Source organism: Watersipora subatra, chromosome 5 (genome assembly GCF_963576615.1).
Source record: "Watersipora subatra chromosome 5, tzWatSuba1.1, whole genome shotgun sequence".
NCBI lineage: Eukaryota > Metazoa > Bryozoa > Gymnolaemata > Cheilostomatida > Watersiporidae > Watersipora > Watersipora subatra.
This window is the reverse complement of record NC_088712.1, coordinates 17962749-17978550: the sequence shown is the minus strand read 5'-3', so window position 1 is coordinate 17978550 and position 15802 is coordinate 17962749. Positions and strand designations below refer to the sequence as shown.

The following is a 15802-nucleotide window of genomic DNA, read 5'->3' as shown; positions in this document are numbered from 1 at the left end:
AAAAATTTGTTAGGAAGTGATCAAAAAATTTGTTAGCTCTGGAACCAATTAAACAAATTACAGTGTATTGTTATATGAACACTTTCTGCAAAATACGAACGAACGTTTTGGCATACAAAGCAGACCTTAAAATGTGTTACCATTGTACATAGTGGTTTGACTGTACTGATCTACATCTACCCTATTGGATGGAAGAAAACCTACGCGTACATTCTATTATAACAGCAACAATGATCTTCAGTTGGTTTTAATCTTATTACCCAGAAAAGTAGAAAAATTCAAAGTCGTGAAATATATAACCCATTGATAATGTAACAGAAAAATTATTTAATGTACATCCATAATTCTGCAGCATGCCATAGGATATCATTAAAATGTTTTGGAATACAAAGACACCATGTGATGCAGAGTAGCACGGATCTCGGATCAGCCAATAAAAATCGTTTGTCATGCGATCGTTAGCAAATGACGACTGCTCCTTCAACTGGATGTATAAATAGATCAAATATGGAATCATCTATCACCGTATTTCCTGTCCAAGCCTTGTCAACTAAAAATGCATAAGGACTATGCAATATTATATTTAAAAAAATGACATAAAATGATACATAAAAATGTGTAAATAGGAAGGTTTTTGTATGAGGCAACGACCTATTCACAAAGGTCATTCCTTGAGTAACTTACCTGCGCCACAAACTCTTTAGCGTTCAGCAGTTGACTACATCCATAGGTTAGTTTCTTAGTGCCCTGCAAATCAGTGCCGCAAGTGAGAGTAACATTATTTAGTGACTGTAGCTAAATTTACCTACAGTCCATGGGGCTGGATAACGTATACAATTAATAACAATAACAAAAATAATGCTGGTAAACTTTAAAATTGTACAATAATTCAGATGGAACAGCTGAAATTCGCTCCAATGCATTGCATTTAAAATATGCTTCATGAATATTATAGCTAACTATTGTAACATCAAAGAAAGTGATAAACAAATTCATGGGTCGGCTAAGACCTCTTCCTACCACACAATAGAAAATATGCTAAACGTCATTAATTCATAACTCTTGACAATTCAGTACTTTCTGTAAGCTAAATACTAAAATAGCAATTAAAGAGCATCGCAAGCATTTTAGAGATTAGTATAAGGTCAGGTGGGTTGTAAGAATATTAAAGTTAAAAAAATGACAATGAACTCTATGTTCCTGTTAAAGACAATGCTTGCAAAGTTCTGCTTGTAGGTGGAGACATGCTCAGAAAGATATTTTTACTCTACAGGTTTCTCTTAACAACTGAGTAGGGATAAAATGAGTTAAGTTTCCTGTACAAGAGATCAACAAAAAAGGAGACAACTCCACATGATATAAAAGTTAATCTACCCTAGGACACTTATATTTCGCTAGTATTTAGTTTCGTGAGTAGCATACAGAGTAAAGTTTCGCTGGAACTCAATTTCACAGCTCTAATGAGTGCGAAAATATAGCGATGTGAAAATAAATGCAGTGGAACAAACATTAGATTCCTCAGGTCCAGTTCACTGGTACGACATATTTTTCAATTTGGGACTACCGTACTGTTTGGACTATAAACCGCACCTCTATATAAGCTGCATGTGCTTTATTTTCCAAAAACGATAATAAAACAATACATAAGCCGCACCTTACTATAGGCCGCAGAACTAAGGACTGTGCTTTTTTAACGTGGCAGCAACTTTGCCATTTAAAACGGAACAGTGCAGAACGGCACAGTTTCGTATTATCCGACGCTTTTTAACTTAGTGCCTAACGGGACAGTACCGTGAGGCATTGTTTCGCATTTTCTTTCACAGCTAGAAGTGCACTAATTGGAGATTCCCGTTAGTGCGCCCTAGCGGTGAAAGAAAAAGCCACAGAATAAGCCACAGTGATTAGCCGCACCCTTGTAGGCCTACCTATAAGCCGCATAGCTCAAATCATCAGAAAAAAGTAGCAACTAATCGTCCGAAAAGTACGGTAGTTTGTATTTGTTAACCGCAGGTAGAAATGTGTAGGCGAGATCAATAATGCAATTTGATCGCTTGCTGCAGTTTGTCTCCTGGACTATCAATGACGTCTAGGTCCCTGCCGCAGTGACTGATGTTGTACCAATATTAGAATTCAAGTATTTATAGCACGCGGTGCCGCGGTGGCCCTGGGTTGTTATTGCTTTTGGTTGGTAATAAAATTCATCACCACAATAATTATTATTCAATTTTATTACTTTCCCTACCAGACTGTCATCCTCATCAGTTAGAAATTCAATGACTAAACTAATATCATCATTTTCTTCATTTGTCTAGGCTTTTCCAAAAAAAAACTTATTATCTTAATTTGTTTTGCCAAGCTGCTCAGTCGGTGTATTAGCTATAATGAGTTTAGCAAAACTTGCCCAATGAGCCAACCACACACGAAAATTGCCTGCATTTCTAATATGACGATTTTATTGTGAATATCAATGAAGAAAGCCATTTATTTTCGCGTTTTCGCTCGTTCGTTATGATAGTTTAGTTTCGCTCATGAAATTTTCGCGAGAGGCTGTTGCCGCGAAAACGCGAAAGTTAGATGCCGCGAATACATAAGTGTCCTAGGGTAATCAACAATGGAACAAGTACGATGAGTCACACTGAAGAGGAAAGAACTTAAACTTTCATTTTTTGTATTCACATTACAAGTACTGAAGGTCTAAATTACCTTATAACTAGCTTATTTTAGGGCGAGATTATCATAGGACGAAGCTGACCTATTTTAGCATAAGATGTACTGGAGCCAAGATTGTATTGAAGCTAGAATGTATTAAGGTCACATTGTCATAGGACAAGACAATCTTATGACAAAATGATTTTATTACAAGATTATTTTAGGATATGACTATCTTAGGACAAAAATATTTTAGGACAAAATGATTTCTAAGGGCCAGGTGATTTTAGGACAAAACGATCTCCAAGGACCATATGATCTTTGAACAAAACGATCTCTATGGGCCAGGTGATCTTAGGACAAAATGACCTCTATGGGCCAAGTGATCTTAGGACAAAACGATTTTACTGTCCACTCAACACATGACTAACTAGAACAGGGATGGCCAAATGATTTTGGCCATGATCCGTTACAGCCAAATCTGACACATTAAAGATCCACAACACACATTAAAGATCCACAACAAGCTGTAGATGTGCATTTTTCTTTTTTACTATACATAAACATGCAATTATTTGTGTACATCCTAAAACAAGGCGTAAAATACAATTTTAAAAAACTTTTTATATATTTAATTTTACTAAAAATCGGTGAATGAACGTGATGTAATAAATATGTCTGATATCAGTGAGAAAATGATGAGAAGACTTTGAATTCACAATACATATACTATCAAAACGTGGTTTACTGCTATTTGCAGCGACTCTTTATGTTCATGAAGATGGGTATTTATTAGTCATGTTTCATGATATTTTTCACAAAATTCATTGCTGAATACAATGAATTTACAAAGAAATTCTAAGAAAAGTTTATAATAATCTTTTTAAAACCAAATTTTAAAAAAATACTTAAACCATCTTTTTTAACAGACAACTTGAAAGATCCACAAAAAAACTAAAAAGATCCAGATCCGGATCTAGATCCGCCATTTGGCCATAGCTGAACTAGAACAACACAGCCAATGAATAGAATTGAATCGCTCTAGCTGTGACTACCCCTAGTTATTGCTTGCCTTTGCGTAGTCTTGAAGATTCTGATATTCTATGTAGTTGCCTCCCCCTACCAAAAACACAACTGCTTCTGTAGCTGGGGCTTTGTTGCGTGGAACACTAAAAAAGAAATACACACAAGAGTGTGCTTGTGTATAACAAGCCGAGATAGAGTAGAGATTGCATAGAATTTCAGTGTCTATATGGTATGGATATGGGAACAAGTTTTGTACTAGCTTGATGCAATATTTCACACACTTTCCATGTTTTGCCGAGCTAGTTATTTGATTGGACAAAGCAATGGTTTTACTTCGTAATAGCACCAATAGAAAGACACATCTCAGTGACTAAACAGATGAGTGGACCAATAAGATCGCTGATAAGGTTGAAACAGATATTTAAATTAGTTGCTGCGTTCGCTCACTAAAGCAAGTCTTCACATATCACCTGATGCATGATGGGTAATAATGTAATAGCTCACCCATTTGTGACTCATTTGGAGATTTTGCCACACAAGAATTAGAAAACTAAAAACTCATCATTTTTTGCTTGGCACAAATGTTTAACACAAAGGGGTGGTCAGAAGCAACTAAGCAATCCAGAGGCACGTTCAGAGGGAATTAACCAATCCAAAGGCAAGATCAGAAAGAATTAACCAATCCACAGGCAAGTTCAGAAGGAATTAACCATTTCAGAAGAAAGCTCAGAAGAAATTAGCCAATCCAGAGGTGAGTTAGGAATCAGTTAACCAATCCGATCTACCTATCTCTAACAATATGACTATTCTATTCTACAAAAGCTCTTGGATTTTAACTGCCTACAAATGTCACCATCATAATCAAATCAAGTGAACCAGGTTAAGGTAATCGCAACTCCAACGAGTAGCAGTCAGATGATGCCATTGGATCCATAATGTACACAGAAACAGATGTGATTTCACTAAGATTAATGTCTGGGTTACGAGCTCCTCAAAGTATTTAGCAGTTAATAAGGATTTATCTGCCCTCAGCACTATGAACAGCTGGTTGCACAGATATCTGTATCGTTGCAGGGGCATCGTACCATATGTCTTGCAGGGGCATCAGGATATTTTCATTTATAAAGACATATTTAGTTTGCATTCATGAATGTTGTAACTGCTGACACAGTCACCTCTATTGAATTAATGTAACTAAATTTTAATAGAATTTAATAATTTAAACTTTATTAAATTTAAAATTTGTTAAATTAATTTTAATTTGACAAAATTTTAATTGAAAAAGAAACTGTTGGACAGAGCTGAGGCTGCTGTGGCTGCAATAAATACTGTATTTTCCGGACTATAAGTCACTCTTGAGTACAAGTCGCATTTTTGGGAAAATTTATTTGATGGATTCCAACGCCAAGAACTGCCAGGTAATTTAAAAATTAAACGACAAACGATTTAGAATACAATAGAGACAACGATAGGCTGAACGGCATGCTTACGGTACAAGACACAACGGATAGCGTTACTGGCATTAAGAGTTATTCCAATAACTAAAGAATAAATAACATAATACGAAGCTGTAGCTAGAATCCAATAAAATCTCCATTCACGGCGTTGCTTTTCAACTACACTGAATTGACACTTGAGGTGGAAGAATCGGCCATATTGGTTTTGGCAAGCAATTGATGTTTTTGTTTGCTTCATTTCAGTAAGTAGAAACCTGTGCTTTTTACCAGCTCCAATAATTTCACACATACGTATACGTCACTCTGGAGTGTAAAGCAGACTCCCGGCCAAATTATGAACAAAAAACCATGACTTGCAGCTCAGAATGTACAGTAACCTGCGCCTCAAGTAATTAGACTGTGATCCTATTGTATCTGTGATACGGAGTGTTACTAAAAGTAGGCTACAGGTCTCTGACTGCCAGGAAATATAACTAAACCTCTTCAAAGAAAGAATAGTGCGTACAAAGCCTTCCTTGAAGCTCACTAGATGTCTGTATGGGTCTCCTCTTGCGATATGTTACATCAATAGGCCTCAACTCGACCGATTCTTATAGACCACTCGATGCCATTCAACTGGCATCGAGTGGTCTATAACTAGAACTTTACACTTTACTAGAACTTAAAAATGAAGAAATAGAATCAGTGAAAAGTGGGCTCACCTCTCAGAGTGACGCATGAGTTTTGGGTCAAAGTACCGATAACTCTCAACTTCCTGTGAGGACTTCTGCTCCATGAGAGCATCAACTATACGGGTAGCTGGCAGTTTCTACAAGTAATAAGGTGAAAGAGTAGAGTAGGCATAGAAACCATAGGATGTCTCTGGAGAGTAGAAAACACACAAAAATGATCATTATAACACTGACAGAAGACAACTCCCCAATCAAGACAACGAAAATATCAGCTTTTTTAACACTTTTTTAGATCAGTTTTCTACTGGATACGATTTTCCTGCTCACTAGTGTGTTATAGCAAGCAGAACTTGATATTCCTTGCCCCATGTCTTGAAGACCAACAAGCTACATGGAAAGCTACTATGTTGATAAACAAAAGGGTAAAAATTATAATAAATTAATATTACACAGTGCACACCCAGGTTACGATGTCCCCGTTTTATGGTTTACTCGCCTTATGATGTAAAACACGATGTTTTTTCATCCCCTCATTATAGCATTTTTTCGCCATACGCCATCAACAAAATGTCTCTCGAAATTCAAATTTGGCAGTCGGTGTGCTGAATATGTCGGAATAACAAAGATGATAAAATGCTATTCGCCAAAATCCTCTCACAGCGCGTGAAAGAGATACAATGCTTGCTCTCTCTTAGTTCAGCATTCTTTGTATAGCGGAATGAAACGAAAATTACTGAAAAGTAAGCGAAAGTGAAAACTTATCGTATATTTAGCGTTTAGTATAATATTTACTATAAAATTTAATTCATTGTTCGTATATAACTACATATCCAACTTTAATTCGCTAGCCACAGGTCCTAAGATTGATAATGACATTAAAGAAAGAAGTAAGAATCATAACCACTAAATACATTAGAGTTACGGTAGGTAGCTATAGTTACCTACCGTAGATAACTATAGTTACCTACCGTAGATAACTATAATTAAGTATAGTTACCTACGGTATGTAACTATAGTTATCTACCGTAGATAACTATAGTTACCTACGGTAGATAACTATAGTTACCTACCGTAGGTAATTATAGTTAAGTATAGTTACCTACGGTAGGTAACTATAGTTTAGTAAAGTTACGGAAGGTAACTATAGCTACCTATCAGTTAATATACTATTTTGTTGCTAGTTTTTAATATGTACAGTACATATATAAAATTTTGATGATTTTTACCAGGGTTGTTTGCATTAGATATATACTATGGGTTTCTATACCCCTCTATACGGCATTTTCGCCTTACGATGCCAACACCGGAACGAATTAAAATCGTTTGGCGGGTCCAAAGCATTTGTGTTTACAATATCGTGCTCGGCTCCTGCTACTAAGAAGCAAGGACTAACGTAGCAAGATTTGGAATTGCGAAAAATATTTGACCCCGCCAGGACTCGAACCTGGAATCTCCTGATTCGTAGTCAGGCGCCTTATCCATTGGGCCACGAGGCCTCCATGGCTACGATGTACAATAGCTATATCATTCCCTTACATCCAATACTGCAGAAACATTGCTCTATAAATTTAGCAATAGTTTAGAGATATTTTTCATGCAAATGTTTTATGGTTCAAACAAAACTGTCATCATTGAAAAAAGCCTCAGTTTGCCATGTCTATAATAAAATATGGCCGTGAATGAGTCAAGTATTAGCAACAGATGACAGGTATAAATGCAGGTATAAATGCAGGTATAAATGCAGGTATAAATGCAGGTATAAATGCATCTACTAAGGGAAAGAGAGACCTTATATGAACTTCTGACTGAACTGGAGATGGACCCAAATTGGTAAAACAAGCTAGATGTGATTGTTTGTCAAATGGGTTCATAACAGGAATGACGGTAGGGCAAAACATAATTGATTTGTATAAAGCCAGTGAACTTAGCCCTGCTATTTCTAAATAACAGTGATTCTTCTAGCTACAACCTTTACTATTATAATAAGTGCCAGGTCTGTCAGAAGCTAAAGTCTAAGATTAAGAAAAAAGATTTCTTTCATTAAGATTTGCACTTGCAACATTTAACTTGATGGGCTGACACTTTATCACCCGCACCATCTGGCATTTCTGAATAATGGGGCAGTTAGTTACACCTGACAATCTCTCACGGTACACTAGACTACTAGGGTATGTGTTTACATGGTGGTTAAAGACACTCGACTAGAAGAAGCAATAACAGGGTCAGGTATTAAAACTAGAGGTTCCTGACTCACAACCAAACACACTAGCTATTAGAGTGCGAGAATGTATGTAACTTACATGTTTTTTCACAACTAGGTTCTTCACACCCTCCATGGCAAATGATGATGCTTGGGACATGAGTTTAGAGAACATGCTGAAAATACAAACAGTATTCAAGGGAACACAGCTGAATAGTTGGTGTTTCACAGTTTAAGCTTGCGAATGTGTGAATAATTCAAACAGTAAAAAATCTCAGCAGCTAACAGGCAGTAACTAGCCTCACTTAATTTGATTGGTTAATATCTAATGGTCTAATCTGATTGGTTAAAAAGTGAGTAGTTCATGATTCATATTAGTTACTAGTTATAAAGTAGTAGGTGAGACCAACCTGACTGTTTTGGTACCTCCACCACTCGAGTGTACCGAGGAGGTTGGGAGGTTGGTGTACGTTCTACAAGAATGTAAATCATTTTAGTTCTAAAAGAGAATAAAGCTTTGGGGAAAATGAGCTAGAAATCTAACACATGGAAAATTGCATGGATCAGATAAAAAAAGATAATTCTATGCACAGGATAGATGCAGAAAATAAACAGCTCCAACTATTCCGTAGTAGAAATGAATAACTCTATGAAATTAAACATACCAAACAAACAAAAGACACCGACAGTCATTATGTAAGCGGATAAAATAGTTGCTACTAGTTAAAATTTTTACATCAAAATTCTCTAAGATAATAAATTAAAAGTACACACACACTTAGCACTATAAACTAGAGAGAAGACAAATTCACATACCTCCACCTCCTAATATATTTGATAGCATCTAAATCAACTCCTGAATTTCCCAATACCTCTCCATACTGATCCATCTCACTCTATGAACAAAAATCCATAAATGCATCCACAATAGGACAGTTGATGAAACAAACAATTACTATAGCAACACTAGTCACGTCGAGCAAGCTGCTGACGGTGCTGACACGGGCAGCCATGTTCTGGAGGCAGTGAGCTTATTACAGCTTAAGTGAGCTAACCATTCGAAACCTTCAATTGTCATATTCAAACAAAGGAACAGTTTTGAAGGTACTCAGGCTTTGAAATGGCTAAATATACCTATCTACATCACACAATAGGGCAAACAGGTTTGGTACATAAAATATAAATTTATTCATATTTAATATAAATTGCAATTGTGTGACAAAATACTTAAACTTGAGTGTGAGATAACATGCTTGAAAATTATACTATAGCCAGAATACCTATGAAACTGCATAGCAATATATGTACTTCCAATAGTAACATATGTACTTCCAATAGCAACATATGTACTTCCAATAGCAACATATGTACTTCCAGTAATAACATATGTACTTCCAATAGCAACATATGTACTTCCAAGAGCAACATATGTACTTCCAATAGCAGCATATGTACTTCCAATAGCAACATATGTACTTCCAGTAATAACATATGTACTTCCAATAGCAACGTATGTAATTCCAATAGCAACATATGTGCTTCCAAGAGTGCATAGCGGTGAACAACCTTACATAACAACTCATTTCCAATGAGGCTTGATAAGTTGGCAACACCAAATTTGCATGGCAAAACGTTTCTACCATTGCATGGCAGAAAATATACTTCTGATGCTACATGGTAACAGTTCCAACATTACCTGGTAGGTAACATACTGCTGAAACTGAATAATAATACAACTGGCATTGTATAGTTATACACTTCCCACATTATGCGCTAGATAACGTACCTTCGAGACTGCATGGTAATACTATTGACATTGTCTGGTAACACATATCCAGCACTCGATGATAGATAACATAACTCCGAGACTGCATTGTAACGCCACTCACATTGCATGGTAATACACCTCAGACACTATGACGTAACACACATACCTCCGACATTGCAAGGTAACACACCTCCCGCACTATGAGGTAACACACATACCTCCGACATTACAAGGTAACACACCTCCCGCACTATGAGGTAACACACATACTTCCGACATTGCAAGGTAACACACTTCCTGCACTATGAAGTAACACACAAACCTCTGACATTGCACGGTAACACACTTCCCCCACTATGAGGTAACACACATACCTCCGACATTGCAAGGTAACACACTTCCCGCACTATGAGGCAATACATATACCTCCGACATTGCAAGGTAACACACTTCCTGCACTATGAAGTAACACACAAACCTCTGACATTGCAAAGTAACACACCTCCTGCACTATGAGGTAACACACATACCTCCGACATTGCAAGGTAACACATCTCCCGCACTATGAGGTAACACACATACCTCCGACATTGCAGCGTCACATATCATAGCAATTATAATAAGTCTTAGCTTATCCTCAGACGTTCCAGCCTCAGGGTCATTGAGTATTTCCAGCAAAGACGTCTCCTACAATGACAGATGACACTAAGAGCAGGTGTCTAATGGACTGACTCTTTACAGCAGCCAGTCTCCATTATTAGATGGAATTCTATGTAGATGAAAATAATTCAGAGTCGTCTTCCTCTGGTAATATCGCAAATAACCAAACCTTGATTTACGATCTCTGCTACATACAAATTTTGTGACACACAACATAGGCTTTAATAAGATGTTTTACTCCGCATTGTTTTGCAATTCACAACTTAAAAAATCCAAAATATGCCAAAAGATGACAGTTTTGTACTTTAAAAGTAAACAATTAGTTAAAAATGAAAAATAAATTTAGTTTAAACTATACCTAATGTAAGTTAGAGTAAGTTACACCTCATATTTCTATAACTTACTCTAGCAACTATTTGTAAAAAACTTTTATTCGCATGTCTCTGATGTAAAATATCAATAAAAACCTTTTTTTAATGATTATCATTTACATACATGTACAATTGCTGTACAGTGGTGTGCAAAATTATTCTAAAAAATATTCTATTATGTGTGCTGTAATTAAATTTTTGCATATACAGTGAAACTCGGATAACTCAAACTTCAAGGGACCGAGCAAAAGTGTTCGAATTATCAGAGTGTTCAAGTTATCAGAGCACTGTCACAAGTCCATGTATTTACTTATTTATTAGTAGATACATGAACATATACAAACTATAATATAAATCAAAAGCACAAATGGCTTGTTTCAAGTTAAATGCTTCTAATGTAAAGTTTAAAACGATTTTATCAAAAAGTATAGAGATTTTTCTATCACTTGAGATTGGTTTGTTGTTTGAGGTGATGTTATTGCCAGGACGTTTTTTAGATTGACATTGGCAAAACTTGATCGTTGCTGAAATGCTCAAAGGAAAAGACATCTTTTTCTTTTGAGCGTTTTACCCACGATCAATTTTGCCGATCTTTCTTGAAGTTTATGGAAAGATTACCTTACTTTACCTGGGATTCGTTAAGAGCAACACTCCGAGGCAGTTCAATTAAAAGTTTTACGAGGTTTTACGGTACATTGTATATCACTCACGCTTTTTGAATGGATACTTATTGAATGTACACACGTATTTTGTGTTTAGGTCAAACGATGAATAGTTTTTTTTAGCTAAGACTACGTATACGTTTGACTACCACAATTCTTAAGACGTTTAAAACATTCAACATTCCGACGTTAATTCAACACGGAAAACTATTCATCACGGGCTAGCCGGGTCACGCACTCAAGGATTTTCGCCACGCAAATACAAAACAAAAACAACATGCTGTTTTTGTTTTGTATGTGCGTGGCGAAAATCTTTGCGCCTGTGACCCGGCTAGCCCGTTCTATTCATCGTATAGCATAAATCAAATTTCACCAAACCTTTAGAACAGTCGTTGACAAAAATATTTTGCCGATGGAGGTAATAACGACGCTTATGAATTACGAAAAGTTGAGGTTTACCTCTATGGCTAGGAATAAGTGATTTTCTAAAGCGATAGCAACAGTTTCGGTAGCCGTTGGGCAAAAAACAGTTCGTTATAACAGTGTTGAATTCGAGTTATATAGAGCCATTTATCATTGCGTGGGAACGGACCAAGCAAATCCAGTCGAGTTAACCATGTGTTCGCTATATCCGAGGGCGAGTTATCCATGTTTCACTGTAATTAGTATATTTTAGGTTTTTACAATTTCAGTATTTCTAGTTTCTCAGGGTTCAGGTTATTAAATAAACTTGTATAATACATGTTTTCTATTGTTGTATGTAATTTACCTTAAATATTTCTCATTATTTTTCAGCCGTTAAGCAAACCAAATAAAATACAGCATATTATAACAAGAATCGGAACTCCAGCATACATGCGTTTTGACATAGAAAGCAATTATCAAACAGATCAACTTAATCAAGTCAAATTTTTAGATACAAAGTTGATTCATTGTGAGATCAGCATCATACTTTCATTGTCGTATTTGGGAGTGAATATTCTCATAACATTACCTAAACATTAGAACTATGAACATATCTGTATTGGACAAACAGCAATTTATTTAACCTTCGACTTGAAAACTGCACATGCTTACACATGCTCATGATGAACATTGTAGCTTTGAAAGCCATCTCGTTCAATAGATCCTGTAATTGTTCGTGTTAATTATTCATGTAGCAGCATTGGAGCAAGCAACGAGTTTAATCGAGCTTGCTAGCAGTTCATGCATTCCCAGGTGGTCTAGTGGTTAGGATCCGGCGCTCTCACCGCCGTGGCCGGGGTTCGATTCCCCGTCTGGGAAAAGACTTTTACAACCGTTTTATTTATAAAAACTACGAGTTTTGGTTGGCAAACTTCAAATGAACAAGGATTGATTGTTCCAAACATTCATGTACAATAGGTATAAATGATGTTGGAAAAGATTTGTATCATGCTGCTAAAAAAAACTTTGTATGCATCAAGTTGTTCTACTGTAGAAAACAATGAGCTTAATGTAATATTTGGCGAATTTATATTCTTCCTGGGACAGTAAGGGAAGTGCAATATCCAATAGTTTGACTTTCACTAAGATTGATGAGACCCAACAACTTCAAAAAGTTTACTAGTAAAGCATGCTTAGTCTATGCGCATAACAGTTGCACTGTTTTTTTCTGTATCTAAAAAATTCAGATCAAATTTCTGTATCATTGCTAATCATTAGCCTGAAAAACAAAGTCATATTAAGATTAAAGCATTTTTGTTTAAATCAAGCAAATAAAAAGGTGGAGTTCATCATAACAAGCAAGACTATTTGGGAATGCCAACACCTAATGATTAAATTTATAATTTAAAATGAAATTAAATTATAAGAGGAAACGTGTCACAGGAGACCCAAAACAACAAAAAATGAAACTTAAACGGTCCAAAAAATAATCGTTTGTTTGATTACAAATATAGCTATCCTCCTATCTACATAACAGTATAAATAGAGCTCAATGGTTATTGACAATGATGTCTGCTACTTACCAAATTGCTCCGAGACATAAGCTTCTCTTCTGTCTCAAAGTAGAGATCAAGTTTCCTGGCCTTGATAGAGTCGAGGAGAGCAGTGGCTATAGTTGTATGCATATCCAAGAACCTCTTCTTCTGCAGCAGCTCTGGCAAAGAACTATGAGCAGAGAAGAGGTCAATGCGGTGGGCAAAACACAACGAACATCCAAATAGATGTCCACGTGATGACCATTTCATTCCAGGGTGCTGATATTTTACTGTTCAGTAAGTGCGATGCTCAGGGTGTGATATACAATCCAACTGTTGGATATATTATTTCAGAGAATGTCTACTTCTGTCTTGTAATGATTACAATCAATGGGAAAGCAAATTTTAATGATTGTTTAGTATCCTAGGACACTTATGTATTCGCCTCATCTAACTTTCGCGTTTTTGCGGAATCATCCTCTCACGAAAATTTCATGTGCGAAACTAAACTATCATAGTGAACGAGCTAAATTAAATAGCTTTGTTCATTGATAGTCCAAGAAACAAATGGCATCAAGCGATCAAATTGCATTATCGATCTCGGCCACACAATTCTACCTGCGGTTCACAATTACAAACTAGTCCGAAATTGAAAAAAAATTTCTTACCGGTGAACTGAACCTGAAGAATCTAATTATGTCTGTTCCACTGCATTTATTTTCACATCACTATATTTTCGCACTCATCAGATCTGCGAAATTAAGTTGCAGCAAAATTTTACTCTGTATGCTACTCACGAAACTAAATACTAGCGAAATATAAGTGTCCTAGGGTAATATGCAGCTGTTGCTGATACGGTAATGCCTCATTTTTCGCAGTTAATCCAAACCAGCACTCCCTGCGGTAAATGCAACTTCCCAAAACAGGAACTAGCACTCCCATATCTAATAAAATCCTTGTTCATTGATCGTAAGCATTTTTCTCTTTTCCTCAGGTTCATTAGATGATTTTGGGACTCGGTAGTATTTAAAAGGCATGATGAATGTGTCACAACCAGTTCGCAATTTTACACGTCATAAAACCTGACAGGAAAATAGTTAACCGCAGAGGCTGTTCGCACAATGATGCTCGCTGAGAGCTCCCCCTGGGCCAGAGTATGATAAAGATTCATGTATTATGTATTACCAAATGTATTAATATTAAGAATTATGTATTTTTTATGTTGTATTTTTACTCATCGCCATTAATTTTTAATGAACATTTTTGTCCAATGAAGTGCTGAAGCTGTGAAAGATAAACCAGGAAGTAGCGAGGTGTTACTGTATAACTATAATTACTAGAGAGTTACTTTCTCCTGATATCTATCTTCAACACTATCTACAATAGCCTTAGTTTGTTTGTTAACAGAAGGTCACATGATCCAGGCCAGCTTTATGACACAGAACAGCATTTAAAATGATGATTAACTATTTTGTTATCTTGAATCTGGATCTTCAAAATTTAATGATCTTACAAAATCGTTTTCAGACCAAAACTTAGAAACACATTTACTGCTTGAGTGACTCGAAAAAAAATGAATAGAAAGACCTACCAGCAAAACAGCCTTCCTCCTGTAAATTTAAATTATAAATAAATAGAATTGTAAATATATTCTTTACAGAAAAAAGTTCCAATGCGGTCGCTCATAATATTTTCATGACAATCGGCACTAACTAGAGGTAAATAATCTGTATTAATACATAATATTAATATATTATATATTAGTAAATCCCACAATGTCATTGTGTCTGTCTGTTAGTCCACTTAAAGGCTATGTATTTACACTTTTTTTGGCCAATATTATCTTAACTTCACGCGCGCACACACACACGCACGCACACACTGTGCCTTTCCCCTAAGTCGCTAAAAATATTTGGTCCCGATAGTCCATCTGGTTCCTAAAAACCAGCCTCTTAAACCTGCCGTCTATCTTATTAAAAATGAAAGAAATTCCAGGCATTGGCAGACTTACTGCTAGGATCAAATAAAGCTCTCTACCAATTACATACAAGCAAACATGAACGAGTGAACAACTCCAAAGTCTATTCAGCCCATTTCACTATAACTGCGGCAGTACTAGGAATAATGATGGCAGAAATCCATCATCTTTCAAAAACCAAACTGCAAAGTGAACCCTTAAAACTGGTTCACGCTATATCGCCGTAAGTCAGTACAAAGTGGTCAGCAGAAACAACGAAATACTAGCCCCGCAGAAACTGTCATGAAAAAAAATATTGGTTGAGCAATCCATGACGGCCAATCACCATCGCTGAAGTAACACATTGCACTGAGATAACACTCTAGGGGGAGATAACTCTATGGAACAATCCATGACGGCCAATCACCATCGCTGAAGTCA

General features: G+C 36.2%; 1 protein-coding gene and 2 non-coding genes across 3 annotated transcripts in view; 1 reads left to right on the top strand and 2 right to left on the bottom strand.

The window, feature by feature from the left end:
- Positions 1 to 39: 39 nt before the first annotated feature.
- LOC137397011 (sec1 family domain-containing protein 1-like) overlaps positions 40 to 15802 on the bottom strand; it is a 32650-nt gene continuing 16887 nt past the window's right edge. Inside the window, exons 12-20 of the mRNA XM_068083291.1 lie at positions 13453 to 13594; positions 10354 to 10458; positions 8820 to 8899; positions 8414 to 8476; positions 8104 to 8179; positions 5834 to 5940; positions 3722 to 3818; positions 685 to 747; positions 40 to 550 (exon numbers count right to left, since the gene is read on the bottom strand). Coding sequence (XP_067939392.1) covers positions 521 to 550; positions 685 to 747; positions 3722 to 3818; positions 5834 to 5940; positions 8104 to 8179; positions 8414 to 8476; positions 8820 to 8899; positions 10354 to 10458; positions 13453 to 13594 — 763 coding nt within the window. The 3' untranslated portion in view covers positions 40 to 520. The remainder of the gene's footprint in view (positions 551 to 684; positions 748 to 3721; positions 3819 to 5833; positions 5941 to 8103; positions 8180 to 8413; positions 8477 to 8819; positions 8900 to 10353; positions 10459 to 13452; positions 13595 to 15802) is intronic.
- On the bottom strand, positions 7227 to 7299 carry Trnar-acg (transfer RNA arginine (anticodon ACG)). Its single transcript has one exon. It is a non-coding gene; the product is annotated as a tRNA-Arg (tRNA).
- On the top strand, positions 12677 to 12748 carry Trnae-cuc (transfer RNA glutamic acid (anticodon CUC)). The gene has a single exon. It is a non-coding gene; the product is annotated as a tRNA-Glu (tRNA).